This window comes from Pan troglodytes, chromosome 9 (assembly GCF_028858775.2).
Source record: "Pan troglodytes isolate AG18354 chromosome 9, NHGRI_mPanTro3-v2.0_pri, whole genome shotgun sequence".
NCBI classification, from domain to species: domain Eukaryota; kingdom Metazoa; phylum Chordata; class Mammalia; order Primates; family Hominidae; genus Pan; species Pan troglodytes.
In genome coordinates, this window is record NC_072407.2 from 76,799,484 (window position 1) to 76,821,621 (window position 22,138).

Sequence of the window (22,138 nt, forward strand, 5' to 3'; positions counted from 1 at the left end):
AATTCTTTTTTATTTTTATTTTTATTTATTTTTTGAGATGGAGTCTCGCTCTGTCGCCCAGGCTGGAGTGCAGTGGCGTGATCTTGGCTCACTGCAACCTCCGCCTCCTGGGTTCACGCCATTCTCCTGCCTCAGCCTCCCGAATAGCTTGGACTACAGGTGCCCGCCACAATACTTGGCTAATTTTTTGTATTTTTTTTTTTTTTTAGTAGAGACGGGGTTTCACCGTGTTAGCCAGGATGGTCTCAATCTCCTGACCTCGTGATCTGCCCACTTCGGCCTCCCAATTCTTTTTTATTTTTTAAAAATAGAGATGGGGTTTCACTATGTTGCCAGGGCAGGTCTTGAATTCCTGGCTTCAGGATATCCCCCTGCCTTGGCCTGTCCAAGGTGTTGAGATTACAGGTGTGAGCCACTGTGCCCAGCCACTGTCTTTGCTTTTAAAGTGGAATTTATCAATAAGGATGATTAGTGGCCAAGAATAGTCAAGACCATTTTGAAGAACACGATGGGTGGATTTGCTTTCTCAAATATCAAGCTGTTTAAAGCCATGTTAATTAAGACAGTGAGGTATTGGTATCAGGGTGGTTGCATAATTAATGTTAAAATTAAAGAGCATAGAAACATGCCCTCATATATTTAAATTTGATGGATAATGAGTGGCCATTACAAATCACTAGGTAAAGGTGTCATTTTTACTTTTCATGGGTGGTTAGCTAACCTTAGAGAAAACAAGAAAAAAATAGATCTTTAGCACCATATACAAAAAATTATTTGTAGAGCCAGGCATGGTGGCTCACGCCTGTAATCCCAGCACTTCAGGAGGCTGAGGTGGGCGGATCACTCAAGGTCAGGAGTTTGCGACCAGCCTGGCCAACATGGGGAATCCCTGTCTCTACTAAAAATACAAAAATTAGCCAGGCGTGATGGCGCATGCCTGTAGTCCCAGCTACTCAGGAGGCTGAGACAGGAGATTCGCTTTAACCTGGGAAGCGGTGGCTGTAGTGAGCTGAGATCACGCCACTGCACTGCAGTCTGGGTGACAGAGCTAGACTCTGTCTTAAAAAAAAAAAAAAAAGGTTGTAAATGGATTAAAGGTCAAACTGTAAAACTTAGAAAATGCCAGGACTATCTCTATGAAAATGGAATAGAGAAGGGCTTTCAAACAAACAAAAAATGTAAAGATTGATAATTTGACCACATTAAAGTTAAAAATTGGGCCAGGCATGGTGGCTCATGCCTATAATCCCAGGACTTTGGGAGGTTGAGGTGAGAGGATTGCTTGAGGCCAGGAGTTCAACACCAGCCTAGGCAACATAGGGAGACCTTGTCTCTACAAAAAAATATAAAAATTTAGGCAGGCATGGTGGGGTGTGCCTGTAGACCCAGCTATTCAGGAGGCTGAGGTGGAAGAATACTTTGAGTCCAGGAGTTTCGGGCTGCAGTGAGTGCTCTAGCCTGGGTGACAGAAGCGAGACCCTGCCTCAAAAGAAACAAAACAAAACAAACACACCAGAAACAGAAAAAGAGATTAAGTAAGAAGACCAACCAGAGGCTGGGAGAAGATAGTTGCAGTGAAATAACTGACAAAAGATTGATATCCAACATATATGAACTACAAATCATTATGATGACAGATAGCTTATTAGAAAAATGGTGAGAAGATTTGAATAGGCATTTCATAGAAGAAGGAAACTGAAAGTCTGGTAAACATCTGGAATGATATGCAACAGCATTAGCAATCAGGGAAATGCAAATTAAACCAGTGATATGCCATCACACTGCTATAATTTGTAATTGATTAATTATAAATAATGAGCACCTATATACTGCTGGAGGAGTATAAGTTGCCATACAACCACGTTGGAGAGCAGTTTGGCCATATCTAGTAAGGTTGAAGAGATAGATTCCTTGCTATGCAGAGATTCCATTAATAGGTGTGTGCCATGGTGAAACTCTTGTGTACATATGCACACACACAATGATGCTCACATTACAGCACTGTAGTACTAGAAAATGTAGTAACAGTTGTCTTTGATAGGAGAAGGGATAAATTAGTTTCTACAGCTGTTAGAATGAATGAACTGGGTATGTATCAACATGGATAAATCTGGAAAAAATACTTGCAAAAGGAAAAGTTGCAAAAGAATATGTATCCTTTGATGCCATTTATATAAGTAAAAGTACGGAAGATAGGAGTCATTTCAATAGCTTGAGTGAGAAATGAAGAAACAATCAGCCAATGTAGACTCTACTCTCCTTGTACCCCCCAACAAGGTCTCCCTCTGACATCCAGGCTGGAGTTCAGTGATGAAATCATGGCACACTACAGCCTCTACTTTTCAGGCTGAAGCGATCCTCCCACCTCCAAAGTAACTGGGACTACAGGCATGTGCCACCATGCCCAACTAATTTTTTGTATTTTTAGTACTATACAGGGTCTCACCATGTTGCCCAGGTTGGTCTTGAACTCCTGGGTTCAAGCAATCCTCCTGCCTCAGTCTCTCAAAGTGCTGGGATTACAGGTGTGAGCCACCATACCTGGCTTTAGACTACTGCTTCACAGTTTGATAATGAAAGGAAGGAAATAGAGTGCATGAAAAAGGGAAAGTACAATTGTAAGAACCAAGAGCAGAACAGATTTTACTCAGAATTTGAGTTCAGGGTACTCTTGGAGAGCCCATTCCTGGGCCTTGGGCAGAACTTGAGAGTCTAAGCGATAGCCATCATATTTCTTTTTTGATGTATACTGCAGGAACAGTAAGCTGCCAGTTTGCTTATAAATTGCCACTAGCTTTTCAAGGGGCTGGAAATATTTATCTCATCTTGGTAGAAAGCAGGTTATGGATATAAGAATTATAATTCATAGGAGAAGGTAGAGGCCAGGCTTAGTATTACTGAGGCCATTTGTTCATTTTAGCTGTAGATATGAAAGATATCCCCCAAACTGTTAAATTGTGGGGATACATGGTTACTGACATCTAAACATATCTACCAGTAGCTCTTTATTTTTTTCAAAATAATGGCTCGCAGTTCCTCCATGAATAATGTACATGAGTATGTTTATTTCCTGTGTTACACAGTACTTGGCATACGTTTAGCCTCTTGGCTAGTGTGTTTTCATTAGATAAATGACTAGGAAGAACAGAATTCTATAATAAATGAATTAAATCAGTATGTTTTCACCTTACAGTTGCAGGTTTCTCTTACCCATTGTTTCTTCCTGTTTTTGCACGTTACCACATGCATTTTTCGTTTTGTTTTGTTTTTGTTTTTTTTGAGATGGAGTCTTGCTCTGTTGCTTAGGCTGGAGTGCAGTGGCACGATCTCAGCTCACTACAACCTCTGCCTCCTGGGTTCAAGGGATTCTCCTGCCTCAGCCTCCCGAGTAGCTGGGATTACAGGCCAGTGCCCCCATGTCTGGCTAATTTTTTTTTATTTTTAGTAGAGACAGGGTTTCACCGTGTTGGCCAGGCTGGTCCCGAACTCTTGACCTCAGGTGATCCCCCCCACCTCGACCTCTCAAAGTGCTGGGATTACAGGCGTGAACCACCGTGCCTGGCCTCCATGTGCATTTTTGATACTTAGTCATACTAACATTAAGGTTACTGGTTGGGGAAATACTAGTTGTAGTAATTTTTTTTGCCATCACTTAAAGTAGATTTGGGCTAGTTTTATATAGTCTTGGACTTGGCTTGCTTTTGAGTCTTTGGCTCTGTCTACTACCGATTGAACATCCCTAATTGAAAATCTGAAATCGAAAATGTGCCAAAAATCTGAAACTATAAGTGCTGACATGACAAGTGGAAAATTCTACATATAAGTACTTAACACAGACTTTGTTTTATGCACAAAACTATTTTAATTATTAACTGGTCGCTATTATGGCTTGTGCCTGTAATCCCAGCTACTCTGGAGGCTGAGGTGGGATGATCACTTGAGGCCAGGAGTTCAATACCAGCCTGGGCAATATAAGGAGACCCTTGTCTCTACAAAAGTAAAAAAATTAGCCAGGTATGTTGGTGCACACCTATAGTCCCAGCTACTCAGGAGGCTGAGGTGGGAGGATTGCTTGAGCCCAGGAGTTTGGGGCTGCAGAGAGCTATGATTGCATCACTAAACTCTAACCTGGGTGACAGGGCAAGACTTTGTCTCTAAAAAAAATAAAATATACAAAATTACCTCCAGGCTGTGTATATAAGGTATATATGGTACATAAATGGGCTGGGCATGGTGGCTCATGCCTATGATCCCAATACTTTGGGAGGCCGAGGTAGGAGGATTGCTTGAGGCCAGGGGTTCGAGACCAGCTTGGACAACATCAAGACCTTCTCTCTATAAAATAATTTAAAACAAAAAACATAAATCAATTTCGTATTTAGACTTGGTTTCCATCCTTAAGATAATTCATTATGTATATACAAATACTAAAAAATCCAAAGACAGTCCGAAACACTGATGGTCCCCAACATTTCAGATAAGGGATACTCATTCTGTATTCAGCATTGTGGAAAATGCTTTGATGTATAAACTAGTCTGGAAAATATAGAAAGTTTTAACTTTCTTGATGTAATTTGAATTAGTTCTATGAATGATTCCTTTGCCTGATCTAAGGGAAAAATTGGTCTTTTTTAAAAAATCACTTTTATTTATGCAGGTCATGTATTTCAGGGAAGGGGAGTGAATTTGAAATCAGAAAATCTGGATTTGAATCTCAGTTCTGCCACCTTTGTCTCATTGACCGTGACAAAGCTGCTTAATTAACGTCCTTGAGAGGTTTCTGTTTTCTGGTCTGTAAAAAGTAAATACTACAACCACACAGGCTTATTATAAGGCTTAAATAAGAATATGTGTGGAAACCCCTAGCACAGTACTTGGCACTTAATCCTTCAGTAAATGTTAATTTACTACTAGGGATGCTGGTTTTTTTTTTTTTTTTTTTTTTTTTTTTTAACTTTTATGTATTGAGCTGTGCTGGGCCCTATACTGTAAAGCTCTTTTTTACCCTGTGAGTTGCATAGCCAACTGCCTGGTTTAAATTCTGCTCCCTCAGTTACTTAGCTATTTTTGACCTTGAGTAGAGCGTTTAGCTTTTCTGAGCCTCAGCTTCCATATTTGTAAGTGGAGATAATAATGGTAACAGCCTCAAAGGATTGTTGTAAGGTTTAAATAGGATAATCAATATTGTTTCATAGTGATATTTAAACAGTAAAATCAGATTAATGGGATAAGATTAGCATTTTTTTAAAGGAATAGAATAGATATTAGCATAATGAACCATTTGTTTCAGTTTTACATGTGTTTGATCATGAACTGGGGAGTGATGTAAAATGTATTTCTTACTGTGGATTGTATTAAAAGTTCCAAAGCTATTGGCTAGGTACTAATAGTCCATAGTATGTCATCAATAAATGTTAGTGACAATAGAAATATTTAATCTGTAATGGAGATGTACTGTCAAAACAGATATATATTGGTTTAGGAATCCAGTCATACAAATATTTTATCACATTTGCTAGTGAAAAAGTACTTGTATTTTGTACTTTCTAAGAACTTAAACTGAGCTTTTGGTGACTAGGAGATTTGTCCTGAAATGCCGAGACCTGGGGTAGGATTTGGGGAGGATTACGATTTGCCGAGACCTGGGGTAGGATTGGCCTGGATTTCCATGGTGCTGCAATATCTGGCATATAGTAGGTTCATAAATATTTGTGTGATAAATGACTTTATTGTAGCCTCAATTCAGAATTTCTCAACTAGTCAATCTTTAACACCAATCTGATCAATTCATGGACTGAGATTTACTGTTCTGTTGCATTTCTTTCTCTAATACCTCTCTAAAGCCTCTTATATGTGTTTATCAGCTTAGATGACTTGATTATAGCATTTAGGATAATATAAGATAAGATGATAATTGTATAGTATAAGCTAAATACGAATGAAAGGAGGGAGAAAGATGGTCATTTGTGCAAATGCACCACCAGGCCAGTTTTCTTTTTGAGCTTGCCTGGATGTTTCACCTACTGAATCCCAGGCACAATAATATTCTTACATGTTTACTTTTCTGATGAGGTCAGAAGGGTTGTAAAATGCCTGCAGGATAGATGAAATTTTTCACTAAATACTTCAGTATGAAAACATTTTGCATCATAAATAGTATTCTGGAAAGGAGACAGGATTGGAAGTTAGTGGATCTGAGTTTGCATACTGGTATTCTACTACTCAGTAGCTGTGTGGCTTTGGGCAAGCGTCTTAAACTCTGTGCCTAAATTTCTTCTTTTTTAGTATGAGGATAATAGGAGCTATTTTGCAGAGTTGTGAGGATTAAATGAAATGATATGTGTAAACTGCTTATAGAAAGTAAATACCTAATAAATATTAGCTGTTATTATATGCAGTCATTCATTTTGTACCCCCTCATGGAGCACATACCACATATTTGTGCCAAGCACTCTGCCAGGTGCTAGGGATACAAAGATGAGTAAGACACAAACCTTTGTGAAAGAATGTTAAGCTAAAGCTGTCCAGGTGCAGTGGCTCATGCCTGTAATCCCAGCACTTTGGGAGGCCGAGGCAGGCAGATCACTTGAGGCCAGGAGTTCGAGACCAGCCTCGCCAACATGGTGAAACCCTGTCTCTGCTAAAAACACACACACACAAATTAGCCAGGCATGGTGGCACATGCCTGTAATCCCGGCTACTCAGGAGGCTGAGGCAGCAGGATCGCTTGAACCCAGGAGGTTGAGGCTGCAGTGAGCCGAGATGACACTACTGCAGTCCAGCCTGGATGACAGAGTGAGACCCTGTTTCAAAAAAAAAAACCCAAAAAAACAAGAAACAAACAAACAAAAACCTGAAGCTGAGCCAGTTTATCCCAGATTGATAACTTAAATAAGGCTAGTATTAGATATTTTAATTTTAAAGATCCCTAGTTTTTAGGCTAAGTAAAGATTCTGTTTGTATATCAGATTCAACTTACCCATTGAACTCTTTTGTGCTTATATTGTATACCTACGTAGCCTGGGGTACCTTGGAAGTCTTTCTTGGTGACTTTATTAAGAGCAGTTTTGGTAATGTGGTAGGACAAAGAAAAGGTCCTTAAGGTGAGAATTAGAAATGAGAAAGCCAGGCCAGGTGTAGTGGCTCATGCCTGTAATCCTAGCACTTTGGGATGCCGAGGTGGGCGGATCACTTGAGGTCGGGAGTTTGAGAACATCCTGGCCAACATGATGAAACCCCATCTCTACTAAAAAATACAAACAAAATTAGCCAGGCATGGTGGCACATGCCTGTAATCCTAGCTACTTGAGAGACTGAGGTGGGAGGATTGCTTGAACCTGGGAGGCAGAGGTTGCAGTGAGCCGACAGAGGGAGACTCCATCTCAAGACTGGGTGACAGAGACTGGACGACAGAGTGAGACTCCATCTCAAACAAAAAATAAATGAGAAAGCAGAAACAGTGAATATAACATTTAGACAATTCTTTGGAGGAATTTGCAGTAATGGGGGCAGATAAATGGGTCAGTACCTACAGCCGGGACAAGAGCCCAAGAATGTTTTCTTTTCAAGATAGATGATATCAAGTCATGTTTGTATTTTAGATTTGTATATTATCATAGTAGAGAGGAAGAAATTGATGGTGCTGGAGAGAATGGAGGAAATGGAATGAGCTAAGTCAATGAAGAGGTAAAGGAAGATGAGGTCTGAACACCTGTGGAGGTATTGATCTTATACATTAATAGGGATGTTTCTCCCATTCTGATTACTTTGTACTCCCTGCTCTCTATTTTTGGACAATTTTTCTTTTTCTTTTTTTTGTTCTAGTCAAAGAGGAATATTTTTGGATAATCTTAATTGTTTGAAAGTTTTCTTTTTTAGTGAATCAAAATCTGCTTCCCTAGTTTCAGTATTCAAGTATTTAGAGACCATGATTACTTGTAAGTTTTTAGATTAAACTTGTCATATTCATCTCTCTGTTCTGTTTTTTTTTTTCCTTCCCCAAGATTCTGGTCATACCATACTACTCAGAGTTCTTGGAATATCGTAAGCTTTTTGAAGCCTTTCTGATATTCCTCACCAATGATTATTCTGCCTGGAATATTCTTCCCTCTTATCTACCTGGCAAATTTATACTCATCCTTCAAGACCCAAATGAAACATAAGTGCTCGGTAAAATGTTTTCTCACTCAAATGTGAGTTGATTATTCCTTCATTTTTGCCACCATTTGATCGTGTGAATCCCTCATTTCACTGGATTAAAGTTATTTATTTATATGTCTGTCTCTGGCACTATACTGAGCTCTTTGAGGTCAGGGATTATGTCTTTATGTATTCAGCACTTAATATGTTATCTGGAATGTCTTAGACGCTCAGTAAATATTTAATGAAGGAAAAATTCCTAAAAAGCTGGAAAGTTTTTCTTTATATGTCATGATTCCTTAACCATTCTAGTCATCTTTAAATATGCCACTCAGAAAACCTGATACTTTATAGCCTGACCAGAGCCAAGTATAATATGACTTACTGTCTTCCCATCTGAGCGCTAAATTCTTATTAATGATGCCAAAAGTTGTATTGGCAGGCAAAACAAAAATTGCTCTTTTTTATTTTTTGCATGAACTTCCATTATGCCAGTCTTTTTCCTTACATGTATGTACAACTAAATTTTTAAGCCCAAAGACAACTGATGTTCAATTTTGGTGTTTATGGACTTATTTTCCCTTCCTTCTGTTTTGCCATTTCTCTTGTAATTTTCTAGTGTTTCGTTCTATAAAACTATTATAATGCAACCTCAAAAGATTGGACTCTATTAAAGTTGATGATAATGAGACTTTGACTTTAATAAATTCACCTTTGCCTTAATTATAAAGAAAAACTTTACAAAATTCAGCTACCTTCAGAAAACGAATTCTTTAAAAGACCATAGTGCAAAATGATGCTGTCATGAATCTCATTGGTTCATTCAGCCAAAAAAAAAAAAAAAAAATTTAAGCCATTGTTTGACACTGAGACACATACCTAGAGATCATCCCTAACTTCAAGTTAGGAAGTCAGAGGCAAAGTAAAGTAATTATAACACAAGTAGTAAATGTTACTGCAATTGAGATAAGTGCAGAATGCCATGAGGGCCTACAGGAAGCTAATGTAATTCTCTCTGGGTTAGTGGGAAAACTGCAAAGGAGAGAGCAGTGAACAGGGTTTTGAAGTATGAATAGCAAATCATAGTGAAAAGGGAAGAAAATCATTCTGGGAGGAGGAAGTGGCATATATAAAGTCCTAGTGGAGGCAGGATATGGCATATCTAGGAATAGGGAGATGTGTAAGGGCTGGGGAGAAAAGGATTATTGAAGGAATAGTAGAAGATTGGCTGAAGTGGCAGATTGGGTCCTGTTTACAAATCTTGGAGGCAGTGGGAAGCCAATAAAAGTTATTAAGTGGAAGGGTGGTAGGGTCAGTTCTCTTCATAAAGAAAGGGAAGCAATGTTAAAGATAGATGGAAAGACAGAGTCTAAGAGACAGGGAGGCCAGTTACTTATCATTGAATGCCCACAATCTATACCAAGTAGGTATTGGAGGATTAGGTGAGATAAACAACTGTGTTGAGGTAAGTGCTACTCCCATTTTATGAATGAAGAAACAGGCTTAGCAAAGATAAATACTGGTAGGCACATAGTCACTAGGTGACTGCAGGTCTGTCTGGTTCCAAATCCTGCATTCTTTTTAATTCTGGTATCATTCTACCTTGTGGACTAACAGGAATAATTCTTTGCCTCAAACAGGGCAAAACTTAATTCCAAAGGATTTTGTATCATGGTGGTGGTAGATGTGGTAGTGAGGACAACCACATGGGCTTGGTCTGCCTAGGATAAAAGGCCATAAGGTCCAAAGCCTTCATCTTAGCAGCATTCCCATGTCTGTGTTTGATTCTGTGACCTCCTTTATCGTGTGCCTCTTGCTGCTTTGACTGTGCTGATCCAGTGCGGATTACCTAACAACAAAGCCTTGTTGTTGGGGCCATTTCTGGATTCAACAAGAAACCTTATTCGCTTTGACTCTACTCTTATACCTGCTTTTGCAAATCCTGTTGGTCTCGGTTGTCTTAAATTTTTTTTTTTGAGACAGGGTCTTGCTCTTTTGCCCAGGTTGGAGTGCAGTGGTACAATCAAGGCTCACTGCAGCCTTGACCTTTCCGCCTTAGCCTCCTGAGTAGCTGGGACTACAAATATGCACCACCATGCTTGGCCAATTTTTAATTTTTTGTGCAGATGGGGTCTCATTATGTTGTCTGGGCTGGTCTCAAACTGCTAGTCTCAAGAGATCCTCCTGCCTTGGCCTCCCAAAGTGATGGGATTACAGGCAGGAGCTACCACGTCCAGCCTCAACTGTCTTAATTTGTCTTTCTCACTAATCCAGAGATTAGCAAACTACGGTCAGCAAGCCAGATGCAGCTTCATCTCATCTTGTGAAAGCATTGCCTCTCCTTCCCAGCCCTGTTCTCTTTCTCCTGTGGATTCTTAACTGCAGTGTGTGTTTGTAAGATTCATTTGGCAGTTGTTTATTCTGTGACATTGCATCTGTCATCGTCTCCCTAGTTATTTAAAACTGTTTTTAAAGCTTTTTGTGATTTAGTCTTAGCTAATAAACTGCATTATAAATGTTTTGGGGAAAGAGTTTTGTGCCTTTCTTTTTATATTTTCTCGTTCTGCAGTACCTCCCTTCTTCCTCATTGCTCATTCCCTCTTTAACCTACTAATCTCTGGTGACTGTTTCTATCATTCTTACACATTTACATATGATAACTTGATATGTTATCACGATTTTTTTTTCCATTTGTGAGTTCTACGATTATGTCACTGTTTCTTTTTCCAGTATGTTATTGCTGTTTCTGTGTTTAATGGTTTTTCTTGTTTGAGATTATAAGGTATACTTAATCTGGTGATGTTGTGCCAAACCCCCATCAGCTCCAGTGGGGATGGCACCAGGTTCAAGAGGCCAAAGAAGAGACTTAGCCAGTAAACGAGACATGGAGTTTTCCTGGGGGCTTCACATACAGGGAGAGACTCCAGTGGTGGCGGGCTGGGTGGGAGAACTGCCGCCACTTTCAAAAGGCCTGCAATTTCTATAGTATTTTTACGTAGCAGCCTTTATCTAACAACCGCCACCTGGCACCCTTCATTCAACTCAAAAGTCAGGACCTCTATGTCCCATATGGCCCATGTTCCACTGGACAGGGGCTCAGGTGTTCCTCATAGACAAGGAATGAATTTCTGAGTTGGCCACTCCCAGATTCCCTAGCTTGGAACACACATTCAGATGTGTCCACCATATCGGTTATTCTCAGGGTATGCTGAAGTTATTGCTATCAGGTGCATTTACCATACAGGTGACTTGCATCTTTCACTAACTTAAGCAGTTTCCCATCTTATGAAAGCAATACTGCGTATTATTAAAAGTATACAATTTTAGTGACTGAATAATAGTACAAGTGTATGGTCTGTCCATAATTAGCCTAACCATTTTCTCAGTATTGGACAGTTAAATTATTCTTGATTTTTATTTTGCAATTGTTAACAATGTTGCAATGAAAATATTTTTATGTAAAAGTTTTGCTATATTTCAGATAACTGTCTTAGATCGATTCCTAGAAATTAAATTACTAGATCAGATGTTACATAGCATTTCATAAGTTCTTGTGTGGGCTGTGGCATTTCTGTTTGATTAGTACTTTGCCAAAGAATAGTTTAAAAACACAGTAGTAGTACTACTACTACCATAGTAGTAATCGGTGGTGTAAATTATGGAACCTAAGTGAGCAGCCTTAAAATTTGATACTAAATTTTATTAGCTCAGTTCAACTTTCTTTCTGTGTATTTCCTCTTGTTCCCGGGTAAACACTCTATATTGCCTATTGTAAATTGTTACTTGTCCTAGGCAAGGGGGTAGGTGAAAATTGCATTTGTTTAAGACAGTCGGTACTTGGCTATCATCTATATTCTTGGAGAATCAGAAGGAGTAAACCAAAAAATAGTAGATAAAATGGGAAACACTTTAGTTTGGTTTTATTTTTATTTTATTTTATTTTTTGGGGGGGTTCAATTCTAGCTGATTTGATTTTCTTCTCAAAAAAAAGTTATTTACAATAGTTTGGTTTTAGAATACATTTGTGGTTCACTCCTGTATTTCTACCTTACTACTTTTAAATGGTGCATTTATTTTAAACATTAAAGTTTCTCCTTTCACTTACTTCATTTGACAGTGGTTGTTCAAGGTTTAGTGGATGGTATCAGCAGGTAAATTTGATTGGCTGCTTTTTTTTGGAGATGGGGTTTCCCTACTTTGCCTGGGGTTGGCCTCAAACTCGCAGTCCTCCCACTCTAGCCTTCTGAGTAGCTGGGACTACAGGCATGTGCTATTGTGCCCGGCTAAGCAGGTAAATATGAGATTAATATGGATAATTGCCTTGTTTCTTGTGTATCTTTGCACTTAACATATGTTTCATTGTAAAAGATGTGCTTTGTTTCATTGCCTGCCTTTCGCTGTTGTGCACCTCCACCTCTTGCAGTACTTAGGTATTTAGTTTTATAACTCTTTTGACATTCTATAGTTGTTTCACTCAAGTATGTTTTTCCTTTCTTTGTAAGATTGTAAACTTATTTAGGACTTGAATCACCCATGTTCTGCTTTTTATTATGTCCCTTTCTTGACTCTCAAAGAATGCTCTCTACTTTTGTTTTCTTCCTCGCTGTTCATTCCCTCTTTACTCTCTTAATCTATGGTGACTACATCTTCAAATCTCATCTATCCAGCATTACTGCCCACACACCCTATTCCAGTCCATCTGACACAACATAGTCACTTCTGCCTTTGCTCGTGAAGTTTCCTTTGCCAGAAATGGCTTTTTCCTCACTAGTACTTGTTCTTAATGCCTAACATAATTCACCTCCTCCAGGAAGCCTTGCCTTTAAGAATTCAGCCTCATTGATCCTTTTTCCTTTCCTCAGATTTACTTATGTATGCACACTTGCCTTATGATGTGCATCATTTCATACTTTAAAAAATGGTTTTAATTTTTGGCTTGTAGTTTCATCATGAAAATCTTATCTTCTCCACTGCTTATGAAGTATGTAGATTTTGCTTCTGGCTATGATGAAGCAGATTGTAGCAGACAAAAACTCCTGTTGAGAATAACTAGAAAAGCTTGATTTAAAAAAATCTATATGAAGGCATTGTAAGTTGCCAAGGCAGCCAGGATTTCAGACATTTGTGGATTCTTGGCAAAATGAGAGTGCAGCTATTAAGAGGCAAAAACGTCAGTGGTGCTTTCTTCATGAGACTGAGGATACAAAAATTGTAGTTCAGAGCTGCCAAAGCAACCAGAACCTGAGGGTCCAAGATCCCAAAGAGAAGAGATGTATAGCCTCTTGCCCTCTCCACCTACTTCCCTCCTACCTAGCTCCCAGGGTGTTTGCTGATTGTTAACTGTGCAGGGTAAAAGGCTAAGAAGCCTCACAGAAAGCTACTGAAAAGCAAGGCAGACTCTAACAGTTCTCCAGTGTTGAGGAGAAAAAGTTCATGATCTTTCAAGGAAGATAGGCTCGGGAAACACTGATCTCAGTTGGATCCTTGGAGGGCTACAAACTAGGGGAGAATGAGCTGTAGAAGCTTTATACTGCAGCCGTCTTTGAGTCAGCTCATGTCATGTTTGGATTGTGAAGTGATCTGCCCCCTCATTCTAACTGCCTATCAGAGAAGATGGTGGATCCTCTGTAGGAATATAACATCACCCACGGCCTTTATAGTTTTTCATACACAATGAATGACATTCTAACAAAAATTACAGATAAACCCAGAGACCAGAAGAGGAATAAAACCAGACAGTACAGAAATAGATCCATGTGTGTCCCCATCATCTAATTAGTTAATCAATCTTTATTTGAAGGACATTTAGGTTGTTCCCAGTCTTTAGTATGGTGAGTAATCAGCAGTGAACATTCTTGTATGTATATATTTGTACACATATATATCTTTAAGATAAAGCATAGCTTTGCTAACTCTTGTCTTATGAAACTTTTTGTTCTTTGCCAACTTGATACGAAAGTGTTTTGTTCTTAGTTTTTATTTTTCTATACTATGAACTGCCTATGCATGTCCTTTATCCATTGTTGTATGGGGTTGTTAGGTTCATACATATATATAAGGCATAGTGGGTAAGTGCACAGGCAGACCCTGGATCTAGATTGCTTGTGTTAAATCATAGCTTTTTCACTTACAGCAGTGGTAGCCTTAGCAAATGAAACTCGTGTACCTCAGTTTCCTCATCTGTAAAATGTGGATAACCATAGCACCTTCCCATAGAGTCATTATGAAGTTGAGTTAGTTAATATTCAGGGCATAGAAATGGGCCTGGCATGCTACATAACTGCCAACCACTGTAATAATGCTACTGGTGGTGGTAGAGATGGAAATTAGCCTTTTATTATATGTGTGGCAAGTACTTTTTCCAAGTTCATCTTTTGGCTTTGTTTTATTATCTTACGCTTTGTACAAATTTAAACTGAGTTTTAAAGATGAGTTGTTTTTAGCTTCCTATGAAGCGGCTGGTGGAGAGTTAAGTGTGGAAAGTGAGGGCATTTCAGGCAGAGGCATAGAGGCAGAAATAGCATGGTTTAGGGCAAGAACCATAGTTGTTGATGGAATGTAAAATAGGCAGGGAATGAAGTGGTATGAAGATGAAGAGGTAGGCAGATCCACGTCATATAGATCGGGGTCCCCAACCCCTGGGCTGCGGACTGGTACCAGTCCATGGCCTATTAGGAACACGGCCACACAGCAAATGAGTGGCAGCATTAGATTCTCATAGGAGCATGAACCCTATTGTGAACTGTGCATGCAAGGAATCTAGGTAGGCTGTGCTGTCCTATGACAAGCTAATACCTGATGATCTGAGGTGGAACAGTTTCATCTCGAAACCATCTGCTCCCCCCGCAACCCCTACACCAGTCAGTGGAAAAACTGTCTTCCAGAAAACTGGTCCCTTGTGCCAGAAAGGCTGGGGACCACTGATATGGATGGCCCCTTATGGCATGTTGAAATATAAGTGGTATAGCATCAACTCTTCTGAATACAGAAAATTGTCTCTGTGTATTTAAAGAAAACACATTAGTCCTCAGTTAACCATTTTATAACAGATATTAGTATAACTATATTATATATAACTATATATTTGTGTAGTGCTAAATAATTTGGCAAACAGCAGTTTACAAGCTTTTGAATTCATCATTAATTTAATCTTGTCTATAGTTCTGATATATGGTTGTATTATTACCAAATTACACATGAGGAAATTCATGTGCAAAGAGGTTTTTTTTTTTTTTAATTTGTTCAAAGACAAATAGCTAGTAAGTGGGACTATTCAAATGAGTGTCTTGGTCTTGGGACTCAGTAAGTCCAAAATTCTTTTTCATTCTGCTGCACTCATAGAAAATGAATGTACAGGGGTAAAAACTCACGCATACTCAGGTACCAAGGGATGCTTTCCTTTGGATTTGAGTTTTTGGGATAGCATCTTCCCATCACAGTTGAGTGAGGTTCTTTTTTAAATTTTGCATTGAGTGTGGATGCTTTGGCAATGACACTTCATTCCTGATGGTTTAATGCAATTAGCAACATGCCTATCTTGTAGTTTGTTTTGTTTTTTTTTTTTGCCTTTATTAATAAGCAATCACTCTGGCTGAGAGAAAATCCTTTTTCAGGAAGGATCTTCAGGGAACTATAGCTGTTCCTATAATTCACATAAGATTCATTTTAGGTCACTGGCCACAGGTGCATGTCATTCTTAAGGCATCATATCCTTAGAGAGTTTCTCTTCCTGTTAAGTATAGTAATAGTCAAAGGATAGGCATTAAGAAAGTACTTCGACCATTAGATTCATTTATGAATGCTAAGATATTCAGTATCTCAGTGACACCTGAAGTAGTTTCCAGCATTTCTGTTCTGTGAGGTGAAGGAAGGGTGAGTTATTGCTTCAGTGCTACTAAACACTTAAAAATCCCTGTAAAAGCTGGTAGAAGGATTGGTAGCTTTGTGACTAACTCCTCTGGACCGAGGAAGATGATGTTGCCTTTCCTGGTTCTGACTTGACATCTTGTTGCTCTGCTTTGTGGTGGGGTAGTATTGCTTTCATTTCACCCACAATTTCCTCTTTTGGGGTGGAGGAAGCTGACATGTGACCCCAGGAAGGAAAGGGAAGTAAAGAGAAAATTAAGAAAAGTAAAGTCTCACATCAGCAGTAACAATTGTTTTATTGTATGTGATTGTTCTTTATTAAAAATCTGGGAAACTGAAAGGTTCATAATAACTGTCTTGGCATAATTGATACTGTTGAATGCATACATGTTCTCCATTCATCTTTAAGAGATGTTATGAGACTTTGATTTAAAAGGGGGAGATCTTCATTTTTCTGGCCTTTTCCTGGTTCCTTTCTCATAATAGTCCAGGTAGATTGAAACACCACATTTCACAAGGCTTCAAATAAATTATTTTGATGTTATACATACTCTTAATATTAAGTTTGAAATCCTAATAGCATTTTACCTATAATATTATACTTTAATGGAGATTTAAAAAATTTAGAGAAACATATTGAGTAGGAAATAAAAGTGAAATCAAAGTATTGTTACTGAATCACTAACTTTAGAAGTTATCTGATGTGTTGCCTTCATTTCTGAGATTGAAACTATGATCTAAAGAGATTTTCAGTTCATGACATGTGTTGTATGTGTGTGTTGGGAGGTCTCCAAGACCACCCACAGGTTCACTGATTTGCTAGGGGGACTTAAAGGACTCAATACATAGGTGTATTCTGTGCTGTGATTTATTACAGTGAAAAGACACCGAGCAAAATCAGTAGAGGGAGAAGGTGTGTGGGACAAAGTCTGGGGAAAACCCATCACAAGCTTCTGAAGTCCTCTCTCAGTGGAGGCACACAAGGTGTGCTTAATACCCTAGCGAGGAGTTGTGACAACGTGTGAAATGTTCTCAACCAGGGAAACTCGTTAGAGACTTAGTGATTGGGGTTTATATTAGCTGATCACATAGGCACCCTCTACCTAGCATGTGCCAGAATTTCAGATTCCCCGCAGGAAAGCAGATGTTTGGCATAATTATATTGTTTCTGTAGTTTAGGTACAGTGAACAACTCATCAGTTAAGGAGGGTGGGAACCCTCCTAACATCCAAGTTTCTAGGCACCAGCCAAGGGCAAGCCTTGGAAGCAGGCCTTTTTAAGGATAGACATCTTCTCCCACTGATGTGTTAGAAAGAAAGAAAAGGATAGACAGGCCTGCTGTGTCAACTCTTTGCTGTGTATGTGTACGTGTACATGTGTGCACTTGTGCATATGCATGCATGCAACATTTAGCATAGAGTGTGCTTTTCATTAAACGTTAGCTGTTTTTACTTATTTATTATGGGGATTCTTCATTGGTTACTACTACTGTTACTTTTAATTGTGGTCTTCCGCATTCCTATGAGGTAGCTTGGCCCGTATTTTGATCCCCATTTGATAGACAGGAAGACTAAGTCAAAGAGAAGCTTCAACATGTATTTTTATATATATATATATGTTTTATATATATATATGATATATGTTTTATATATATATATATGTTTTATATATATTATATATAAAATTTCCCAAGGCTCCATCATTCAAGTTTTGACATTTCTAAATACTCTCGCTTAATTGACAGAGCAGGTATCTGAATCTAATGTTATGTTCTTTTTGGAAGCCCACAAAAAAAAAGTGAGGATTTTTTTTTTCCTTCTTAGCATTTTTAGAGGGTACAGCTAAAATAGAACATAGGATTAAATGTTTAAGTTAATATCACTTTGGACCAATTCACAACCTTTTATGCTTAACTGTTTTAGTATTCAAGAAGTACTTTACTTTCTATGTAATTTTTGAGCTTTTGGGCATGGTGTCATTTAATATAGCACAGTCCTGTTGGGGCAAAAAATGATCCTTAAAGCATTAAACATTGTTCATCTTAATCCGACTAAACTGATTAATATCAGTACTAATTTTGGTGACTGTAAATTAGTACCCTACCTCTACCCCTGCACATCACCTTTTGCAGTCAAACAAGCCAGAGGCATAGTAAGATTTCAGTCATTATGCTGAGTTCCTCCTTGGTCTTATATGAACTTTGAGATTTCTTAATATCCCAAAGTGAATTTAACTTTTCATGTAATATATGTATCAAAGTAGTTGGAACATTATCTTTGTTTTCTTTTCGAGACAGAGTCTTGTTCTGTCCCCAGGCTGGAGTGCAGTGGCACGATCTCAGCTCACTGCAAGCTCTGCCTCCCAGGTTCACACCATTCTCCTGTCTCAGCCTCCCAAGTAGCTGGGACTACAGGCACCTGTCACCACACCTGGCTAATTTTTGTATTTTTAGGAGAGACGGGGTTTCACCATGTTAGCCAGGATGGTCTCGATCTCCTGACCTTGTGATCTGCCTGTCTCGGCCTCCCAAAGTGCTGGGATTACAGGCGTGAGCCACTGTGCCTGGCCTGTTTCTTTCTTTTTTTTTTTTTTAAGAGTTGAAGTCTTGCTCTGTTGCCTAGGCACAATCATGGCTCAGTACAGCCTCAAACTCCTGGGCTCAAGCAGTCCTTCTGCCACAGCCTCCTGAGTAGCTGGGACTATAGGTGTGCACCATCATGCCCTGCTAATTGTTGGGGAGTTTTTTTGTTTAATGTTTGTTTGTTTGTTTTTTGCAGAGATGAGGTCTGTCTGTGTTGCTCAGGCTGGTCTCGAACATCTGACCTCAAGAGATCCTCTCACCTTAGCCTCCCAAATTGCTGGAATTATAGGCATGAGCCACCACTCCTGGAGATTATCTTTGTTTCTTATAGATTGTACTTGCAAGTAAATTGAACCAAACCACAATTTAAAGAATGCTGTCCCACCAGTACCAGAGACAATTTTATACTCAGTAAATTCTGCTGCATGCCACTCTACTGGCTAAAATAGTTTGCAAAGTGTTTTTACTCATATTGCACTCATCTGATCCTTATAATAACCTGTGATGATAGGTATTCTGATTTTACAGAAGAGGAAGTTGAGACTGACTTATCCAAGGCTCTCAACCTTCTAAGTTGGGGATCAGGCTTACTGTGTAAAAAATGAAAATGTTAAGCTCTTGAGACATTTTGTACTAAATATCAGTGAAGTATTTTGGAGAAAGCAAATTCTCCAACAGTAAGTGAAAATTACCATTTCTACCAGGATATTGCTAAAATATTTTTGGTTTCTTGTGTTGGATAGTATACTTATTTATAAGCCTGAATAAGATTATGCTCCTTATGTTGCTTCTCAAATAAAAATAAAGATTTAGAATTTTTAAAAAGCAGATCTGAGAAGAATCTTATGCATTCTACCAGAAGAAAATATGATGGAATTTGTTATTGTATCTTGGCCTAAAGGAAAGTCTTTCCAAATATAATAAAAAACGCAGAAGCCATAAAAGAAAAGTTTGATTAATATAACTACATAAAAATAACCACTATAAACAAAGTCAACACAAGTGATACACCGGGAAGAGTATTGCTAGTCATGTAACATAAAGCTAATTTTTCTTAACAAATCAAGAAGAAAAAGTTAATACAAGTAGGAGTAAGGAAATGCATATGCACTTCATATCAAAGGAAATGCAAATTACTCTTAACCATATAAAAATACTCAATTTCACTCATAAAATATAAGCATATAAAATGCAAAATTTCATCTGTTAGATTAGCAAAGCGAAAAGGTTTCAGCACTCATGGTGTTGGAAAAGATGTGAGTAGATCGGCTTCTTGGGAGGCTTAAGGCAGAGGGATCTCTTCATGCTGGGAGTTTGAGGCCATAGGTCACTATGATTATGCCTGTGAATAGCCACTGCACTCCCTCCTGGGCAACACTGTGAGACCTCATCTCTAAAAAAAGTGAAAAAGAGGTGTGAGGAAATGGCACTCCCATGCATTGCTGGCGGGACTATAAATTGATATAGGCTTCATGACAGAGGGGCAATTTGGTGTTCCTCTCAAAAAGCATGTATCCTTTGACCTGATTCTAGCAATTTATCCTATGGGTACACCTGCAGACATGTAAAATGATATATATGCAAGATATTCATTACAGCATTCTTTCAATAGTCTCTGGAGATTTAAACTCACCTTGTTGCCTGTATTTAGAACTTTTTATTCTTAATATAATTTTATCTTCTCTCTTTTTTTTCTTAATCAGTTTTACTAGAGACTGACTTATTGGTTATTTCAAGGTACCATGTAAAAAATTGAATCAGCTAGGGTTGTTAGTTGCAATCGACAGAAATCTACTCTGGCAAATTTAATCAGAAAAGGAATTTATTGAAAAAGAATATTAGCCCAAGATTACCACCTTGGTAGGTAGAAAACTAGGCTTGGAAAATGGCATCCAGGATCAAAGAGCAAAGTCTGTGTAATACAAAATCTTTGAAATTTTTTGAAGCATCTTTATGACCTAATGTATCATCAGTATTTTAAATTGTTTGCCTTAAGAGATATGTATTCTATTCATTGGGGGTTTATATATACATAAACATACACACACACACACACACACACACACACACACACGCGACCACATTAATTTTATTGTTCAATTTTTCTGTATTTTTGCCACCTTTTGGTCTGCCTGATCCATTTTGTTTTGATTTTTGTTTTTGAAACAGAGTCTCACTCTCTCACCCAGGCTGGAGTACAGTGGCATGATCTCGACTCACTGCAACTTCTGCCTCCTGGGTTCAAGTGATTGTCCTGCCTCAGCCTCTCGAGTAGCTGGGATTACAGGTGCCCACCACCACACCCAGCTAATTTTTTTGTATTTTTAGTAGAGATGGGGTTTCACCACGTTGACCAGGCTGGTTTTGAACTCCTGGCCTCAAGTGATCTGCCTGCCTCGGCCTCACGAAGTGCTTGGATTACAGGTGTGTGCCTGGCCTGATCTATCTTTTTAATTGCAGTGTGTTAAAAAATTTCTTACATTAATTTTTGATTAATTTCTCCATATAGCCTTATGAATTTTTGCTGTGTTGTAGGTTCATACAGGTTTTATTGTTACATCTTCTTGATGGGTTGCTCTTGTTTTAAAAAAAGATAGTAAGGAAGACTTTATTCAAGGAGGGCCACTATAATGGGGTTTGTAAAAGGGGAGAGAGTGGGCTCAACTCTAGATGGGTTACCTTTTTAATCATTATGTATTTCCTTCTTGATTCCTGTTAAAGCTTTTCTCCCTGCTTCGCCATGCACTAGCTCTGTAACCTTGGGCTAAGTCATTTAATCCCTCAGTTTTCTTATTGTAAAATGGGCATAATACCTACCTTATCAAGTGGGTGAAGGTGATGGAATGTTTGCCTTCCAAACCTAGGGTCTAACAGTTCTGTAGTGGTTGGAAAAGGTTTATGTTACTGTTTTCTATATTTGCCTTAGGTCCAGTGTTTCTATCTAAATATCTTCTACATTACTCAGTATATTAATTAAGAGTCTTTCTAAAATAGTTGATTCCTCTGTGAGGGAAATGCAGGGAAAAAAATAAGATAGTTGAGACAACTGAAAAAGGACAAAAGGCAACTTTTTGGGGAGACTATTTTCTATAACGAGCATTTATCAACCTCAGTGGGATGTAGATTTATTAGTAAGTCTTAAAAATTAATATATATTTAGACCACCAAATATACATTGAGGGTATAAAGAAGTGTCAGAAGGAGACAGAAGTGTATACTTTCCTCTACCTTTTTGATAGTATTTAAGACTTAGCGTTTATTCTGTTCTTAGCTTTGATTTTTATCATCTATTTATATAACCCACATGTATTGTGCCTCCTGTGGGTCTTCCTAGAAAGTCCTCTTAAAAAGTATTTTCTTTTCCCTTTCTTTCAGACTTTATATTCAGAGCACCAATCAAATTAAGCAAGCCTGGGGAACTTCGTGAGGAATACGAAAGCTTGAGGAAGGTATAGTATTATCATGTCATTCATTTTCTTAAAGTAGATTGAAATAATGACATTAAAGAATGCTTAGTGGGAGTTTTGACCAGGTTTTAAAAAATGTATAATG

General features: G+C 38.4%; 1 protein-coding gene across 2 annotated transcripts in view; it reads left to right on the forward strand.

Moving 5' to 3' along the window:
* The window catches only part of RNF169 (ring finger protein 169), an 88,968-nt gene that overhangs the window by 14,572 nt on the left and 52,258 nt on the right, over nucleotides 1-22,138 (forward strand). For both annotated transcript variants that reach the window (XM_063783250.1, XM_522106.8), the window contains exon 2: nucleotides 21,962-22,035. In XM_063783250.1, the coding sequence (XP_063639320.1) occupies nucleotides 21,962-22,035 (74 nt within the window). The remainder of the gene's footprint in view (nucleotides 1-21,961; nucleotides 22,036-22,138) is intronic.